The sequence below is a fragment of the Myotis davidii genome, unplaced genomic scaffold (genome assembly GCF_000327345.1).
Source record: "Myotis davidii unplaced genomic scaffold, ASM32734v1 scaffold898, whole genome shotgun sequence".
In the NCBI taxonomy this organism is placed as follows: domain Eukaryota; kingdom Metazoa; phylum Chordata; class Mammalia; order Chiroptera; family Vespertilionidae; genus Myotis; species Myotis davidii.
Window position 1 is genome coordinate 112,501 of NW_006289504.1, and position 7,297 is coordinate 119,797.

The following is a 7,297-nucleotide window of genomic DNA, read 5'->3' on the forward strand; positions in this document are numbered from 1 at the left end:
GTTGTATAGAATTGGGTGCCATGATTGGCTTAGACCAGTTCTCATTCTTTCTTTTTTAAAAATATTTTTTTATTGATTTCAAGAAGGAAGGAAGAGGGAGAGAGAGAAACATCAATGATGAGAGAGAATCATTGATTGGCTGCCTCCTGCACACCCCCTACTGAGGATGGAGCCCACAACCCAGGCATGTGCCCTTGACCGGAATCGAACCTGGGACCCTTCAGTCCGCAGGCCGACGCTCTATCCACTGGGACAAGCCGGCTAGGACCAGTTCTCATTCTTTATTTACCTAGGAAATTTCCTGCTCTGGACAAATTTGAGATTCTGTGAAGCTAAAGGAAAAAAAGAAACGGCCTTTGACTGAGCAGCTAGGCAGTGTCTGCCACAGTGTCTTCAGTTGCCAAGGCCAGAAAAGCCAGAAATAAAATGAAACAAAGGTCTTTAGTTTTCTGTGATGGTGATGATGACACTTTCATTCTGATGAAAGTTATTGCGTTACCACTGCAGAGAATGGTCCTAATCAGTAAAAGACAAGAATTGGGCATACCTTTCAGACACCATTGTGGTTTGACTAGCCTTTGATTAATGGGTTTTATTTACAGGAATCTCTCTTCAGGAAATAATTGTAACTGAGTACAGAGATTTAGCTCTAAGGATTTTCCTTGCAGCATCATTTATAACAGTAAAAGCAAACAAACCAAAACCAAACCAACCTCAATGTCCAGCAGTAGGAAATTAGTTAGATAAACGCCAGTAGGTCCTTTGGGGTAATATTGTACAGCGATTCAGACGATCTAATAGAAGATCCTGTCATTACATAGAGATATGAATGTCATCTTAGTAATTTCAAAAAATAGTATAAAGTGAGATACAATATAACTTCATTTTAGAAAAGAAATATGTGGACTGGTGTGGCTCAGGGGCTGAAGGTCGACCTATGAACCAGGAGGTCCCGGTTCAATTCCCAGTCAGGGCACATGCCCGGGTTGCAGACTCGATCCCCAGTGGGGGGTGTGCAGGAGGCAGCCGATCCATGATTCTCTCTCATCACTGATGTTTCTATCCTTCTCTCCCTCTCCCTTCCTCTCTGATATTAATAAAAAATATACATATGAAAATATGTGTAACAGATGTATACAGACAGATAGACAAATAGCAGAAAGATACGTGGTTAGTGTTTATCTCTGGGTGGTGGGAGTACAGGTTTTAAAAAAAATTTTTTTTAACGTTGCGTTCTAAATGTATAAGCATGTGTACTTTTTTATAAGGGGGGCGGGGGGCACATTATAAACCTGAAGGCTTGGAAGGAGGGATGTTTCAGCAAAGGAGAGCCATCTGGCTCCTCTCTGACTAACAAGTGCTTCTCTCGCCGTGGGAGCTGGGGGGGAGTGTGCTCCCAGGGCTCCTGGATTGCTTCCAGTACTCATTATTACAAATGAATCTGGGATCTTAATCTAGCGAAGACCTTTTTTTTTTTTCATATTTCTCAATTGTTTTCATAGAACAGTTTCCCAGAAGTGTTATCACCGAGCCAGTGGGCAGGAATATTTTTTTCGTTTGTGATGCATTTCTCCAAATTGCTTCTCGAGGGGCTGTACCAATACACCACGCTCCCCGGAGTGTCCTGCCAGCTCCGGGGCATTGTGACGGTGTCTTAGTGTTTGGTGCCTGAGCAGGCAGAGCATGGGACCTCGTTATTGCGATTGGCATCTCCAGTGAGGCGGGGCCCTTTTTCTGTAGGTTGTTGACTTATTGTGGTTTTTCATTTGTGAGTCTTGACGTTTCTCTGTTGGGGTTTGCATAATTGCCTTTTCGATTTGCACAAGCTCGGTGCTCTCCCCCTTGGGGGCACCCCTCGCCTTTCCGCCCCCCTCGCCTTCCCCCCAGGAGTGTTACTTTTCTCTCCCCTCCGCTTCAAGGGCCCTCCTTCAGCTTCTGCGACCTGCTTTCTGAGCCTACACAGCCAGGCTGGCTCACTTCCGCTACCTCTGTGACTTCCTAAATAAACTTTCTCTTATTAAAAAAAAATGTGCACAGCCCGATTGGTGTGGCTCAGTGGTTGAGCATGGACCCATGGACCAAGAGGTCCCCAGTTCGATTCCATTCAGGGCACAGGCCTGGGTTGCGGGCTCGATCCCCAGTGGGGGGCGTGCAGGAGGCAGCTGATGGATGTGTCTCTCTCATCGATGTTTCCCTATGTCCTTTTTCCCTTCCTCTCTGAAATTAATAAAAACGTATCATTTTTTAATTTGCACAAACTCTTTCTTTATGGAAGATAATGGCCCCTTTGCTGTTGTACTAGCCTCGCTAGGATATTTCCCCCAGGCACCGGCTTTCCTTCTGATTTACTCTTTTTCCTTTTATATTGAACAACTTGACATTATGTCATCCAAAGATGTCACTTTTGGAATATGAAGCCCCATGGCTGTGGCTTTGTGTTTGTTTGTTTTTAATTTAATTTAAAAAAAAATATGTTTTCACTGATTTCAGAGAGAGGGAGAGAGGGCTCGAAACATCCATGATGAGAGAAAATCATTGATCAGCTGCCTCCCGCACAACCCCTACTGGGGATCGAACCCACAACCCAGGCATCGGACCGCGACCTCCTGGTTCATGGGTTGACGCTCAACCACTGAGCCACACCGGCCGGGAGGCTATGGCTTTACTGATGGGCCTGCAGGGGCCACAGGGGCCAGAACAGCAGAAAGCTAACCTTTCTGCTTCGACCAGGGTGCTCGGTTCACCAGCGTCCGCCATCTGGCGAGGGCTCCCCGGGCAGACCACCGTTGTTGTCGTGTTGGCCGTGTGAACGCGCTCAGAGGGTAGCCTGTGCTCAGAGGTTGTGAGTTCTTTTTTTTTTTTTTTTTAAATATATTTTATTGATTTTTTACAGAGAGGAAGGGAGAGAGATAGAAAGTTGCAAACATCGATGAGAGAGAAACATCGATCAGCTGCCTCCTGCATGTCTCCTACTGGGGATGTGCCTGCAACCCAGGTACATGCCCTTGACCGGAATCGAACCCAGGACCTTTCAGTCCGCAGGCCAACGCTCTATCCACTGAGCCAAACCGGTTTCGGCAGGTTTTGAGTTCTTAGCAAAAGCCACGGCGTTGTCGGTGGCCTTGTGACTGGTTCGCTTTTCTTGTTTCTCAGCAACCACACTCAGCCCCCGTGCTTTGTCACGCCGGCACCGCCCGTCACCGAATGTTCTCTGCTCGCACAATGTCCTTGATAATTAACATCCGTTGCCTTGTCAGTGACGGTAGGTCATGATTGGTGTGATTGTTCTGGGGCTTTTAAGGATTTTATTATGAAAATATTAAAACGTTTTTTTTAAACTTTGAGAGAGGTACGGTATAATAAACACCCGCGTACACATCACCTTGTTAACGTTTGCCAAATTTCTTTGTTTTATTGTAGCTGAAGTACGTTAAATTACAGACATCAACGAAAGCGTTTTACGCCTAAAAATTGCAGAATTTATTTCTTTAAAAAAGACATTTTTCAACATAACACCATTAGCACTTTTTTTAAAAAAAAAAAATCTTCCCCTAAGGATATTTCTTCCACTGATTTCTAGAGAGAACAGGAGGAAGGGAAGAGGCAGAGAGTGAGAGAAACATTGATGTGAGAGAGACACATTTATTGGTTGCCTCCCACACACGCCCCTACCAGGGTTGGGGAACCTGCAACCCAGGTATGTGCCCTTGACCAGGAATCAAACCTGTGACCCTTTGGTGTGTGGGCTGACGCTCTAACCACTGAGAAAACCGGCCAGGGAAACACTTTTTTTTTTTGGTAATGTTTGTATTGATTTTTAGAGAGAAAGGAAGAGGGATAGAGAGAGAGAAACATCAATGAGAGAGAAACATCATCAATCCACTTCCTCCTGCATACCCCCTACTGGGGATCAATGTTCCCTGACCGAGAATCAAACCAGTGGCCTCTTGGTCCCCAGGTTGATGCTCGACCACTGAGCCACACTAGCCGGGCAGGGCAACACTTGTAATAAAATTAATAGTGATTCTTCCTTGTCGTCTCGTCCAGTCCACGGTCACATTTCCCCTGTTGCTTATGGGCAGTCCATTCAAAACAGGGTTTGGTCAGAGAGAGTATGCGTGCATTTTGCTATTTGGCATTTTGGTATTTCATATCTTACGCGTTTAAAATCTAGGACAGTGTCTCCTCCCTAACTTTTTGGACGTTTTTATTTTATTTTATTGCATTGATTTGTAAGAGTTCTTGGATCTTTCCTTAGACATGATGTTGTTTTCTTCCGATTCCTTCTGGGGCACAACTAAACTTCTTTTCTTGCCTTTGTATGAGTTACCGTTAACCAGGGGTGTGTGTTTCCGTCCTTCATCATCACACTAGCTTCAGTAGCTGCAGAATTGACCTGGATCAGGTTTTGGCCAATGGTGTTTATTGAAAGAAGCGTTATATCCATTTCTTTTTTTATCTCAAGTAAAATCCTCCTTCAGGATCAGTACCGAATCGATTGGCCTAACATGGACGCAAAGCTGCGTGCGGATTGTCAGCCATGAAATCCCTTCGTAACTGCTCTTCGTGTTCAGTTCGCAGAGAAGTTCCAGGAGGTGAAAGAAGCCGCCAGACTCGCCAGAGACAAGTCGCAGGAGAAAATCGAGACGTCAAGTAACCATTCCCAAGTGAGTGATTTGTCCATAAGATAAAGCCAGGGCGATTCCTGGTCGAGACTGTTCCTTGTCACTTTGACCAGAAACAGGGAATGTAGCAGCAGGGCATTTGCCCCCTATGGAGTTCCTTACTTTTAAAAATCTTTATTGTTGAACGTTTTACATATGTCCCCTTTTTACTTCCCCATTGACCCCTTCTAGGCCCCTCCCCACCCCAGGCCTTCACCACACGATCGCCTGTGCCCATGGGTTATGCACGTATAGCCCAAGGCATCTCGAAGGTTTTTTGACCCGTTCACACTGAGGTGGACAGCACATGCATTTGTGAGACTCCTGACATTTTCAGGATGTGGTGATGCATTTTTTTTAATATATATTTTTGTTGATTTCAGAGAGGAAGAGAGAGATAGAAATATCAATGATAAGAGAGAATCATGGATCAGCTGCCTCCTGCACACGCCCCCCCTACTGGGGATCGAGCCCGCAACCCGGGCATGTGCCCTGATCGGGAATCGAACTACATTGCTAAAATTGTTGGATCTGTGCCAAGAACAATTAGATTTTTTTAAAAAATATATTTTATTGATTTTTTACAGAGAGGAAGGGAGAGGGATAGAGAGTCAGGAACATCGATGAGGGAGAAACATCGATCAGCTGCCTCCTGCACACTCCCTCCTGGGGATGTGGCCGCAACCAAGGTACATGCCCTTGACCGGAATGGAACCTGGGACCCTTGAGTCCGCAGACCGATGCTCTATCCACTGAGCCAAACCGGTTAGGGCGTGACCTCCTGTTCATACATCGACACTCAACCACTGAGCCACGCCGGCCTGGCCTGGGATGATGTATTTTGATAGGAAATTTGTATTTGTTGAGATAAGGGGAACGGATGTCCCTGGCCCCCGGGAGGTGTTCTCTGGTCACTGTGTTTCAGGACCAGTGACAGGGCAGCTGCTTCCCTCCCGGTGGGAGGTGGGGCTGCATGAAGGATGCTCAGGGACAAGGGCAGGTGCCTGTGCCTGTGGGAGAGAAAGCTTGAGTGATGCCCGGGAGCCCTCAGCTCTGTCTCCCTGTTGTAATAAAAGTCAGATGGGAGATGGCGTTCCAGCAGCTGGTGTAGCCAAGGAGATGAGACTCTGTCGAGTAGTCCCTTTACTTAACAGTGTGACGGTTGACTAAGGAGCACCTGTTGCCCTAGGCCAGTGGTCGGCAAACCCATTAGTCAACAGAGCCAAATATCAACAGTACAACGATTGAAATTTCTTTTGAGAGCCAAAATTTTAAAAGTTAAACTATATAGGTAGGTGCATTGTTATTAACTTCATTAGGGTACTCCTAAGGCAGCGATGGCGAACCTTTTGAGCTCGGCATGTCAGCATTTTGAAAAACCCTAACTTAGCCAAATTTTTTAAACTTAAACTATATAGGTAGGTACATTGTTATTAACTTAGTTAGGGTTCTCCTAAGGCTTAGGAAGAGCCACACTCAAGGGGCCAAAGAGCCACATGTGGCTCGAGAGCCTCAGTTTGCTGACCACGACCCTAGCCGGTTTGGCTCAGTGGGTAGAGTGTCGGCCCTCGGACTGAAGGGTCCTGGGTTTGGTTCCGGTCAAGGGCATATACACTGGTTGCAGGCTAGATCACCGGCCCTGGTTGGGGTGCATCTAGGAGGCAACCAGTCGATGTGTCTCTCTCATATTGCTGTTTCTCTGTCCCTACCTCTCCTGTACACTCTCTGTGGAAATCAACAGAAAAATATCCTCGGGTGAGGACTAACAGCAACAAAAGAGAGGGACCTGTTGTGACCTGAAATAAAAACGCCTGCCTCTCTGATGTCTGATTGGTGTATGTTGTGGTGGACGGAAGGCTTGATCTAGGGACAAGGTTGTCTTTATGGAGACAGGGAAAGCCAACATCAGGAGCAGGGATTTGGGTTTGGGATGAAGCAGGTGTAACAGCAAGACGGCCAGGGCACAGTGGGGCTGGGAGTGAGGTGCACTGTGGGAGGGACAGCCATGCACTTGCAGATACTGGGAAAGACCTGGAATTCTTCACAAGCAGATAGTTTATTATTAATTTAACTAGAGGCCCGGTGCACAAAATTAGTGCACGGTGGCGGGGGTGGGGGGGTCTCTCAGCCTGGCCTGCACCCTCTCGCAATCCAGGACCGCTGGCTCCTAACTGCTTGCCTGCCTGCCTGCCTGATCACTCCTAACCACCTCTGCCTGCTGGCCTGACTGCCCCTAACCTCCTCTACCTGCTGGCCTGACTGCCCCTAACCTCCTCTACCTGCTGGCCTGATTGCCCCTAACCTCCTCTGCCTGCTGGCCTGATTTCCCGTAACCTCCCCTGCCTGCTGGCCTAATTGCCCCTTAACTGCTCTCCTGCTGGCCATATAGCCCCCTAACTATTCCTCTGCTGGCCTGATCCCCCCTACCTGCTTCTGCCTCAGCCTCTGTCACCACAGCTTTGTCCAAAGGACATCCAGAATGACATCTGGAAGGTCGTTCAGTCTAATTAGCATATTATGCTTTTATTAGTATAGACTAGAGGCCCTGTGCACAAAAATCTGTGCACTCTGGGCCAGTCACTATGACGTGCACTGAGCACCAGGGCGCAGACGCTCCAACTGATAGGCTAGCT

At 47.2% G+C, this 7,297-nt stretch overlaps 1 protein-coding gene across 1 annotated transcript in view; it reads left to right on the forward strand.

The window, feature by feature from the left end:
• The window catches only part of HOMER2 (homer scaffolding protein 2), an 85,572-nt gene that overhangs the window by 68,901 nt on the left and 9,374 nt on the right, over positions 1-7,297 (forward strand). Inside the window, exon 4 of the mRNA XM_006761979.2 lies at positions 4,575-4,667. Within this exon, the coding sequence (XP_006762042.1) occupies positions 4,575-4,667 (93 nt within the window). The remainder of the gene's footprint in view (positions 1-4,574; positions 4,668-7,297) is intronic.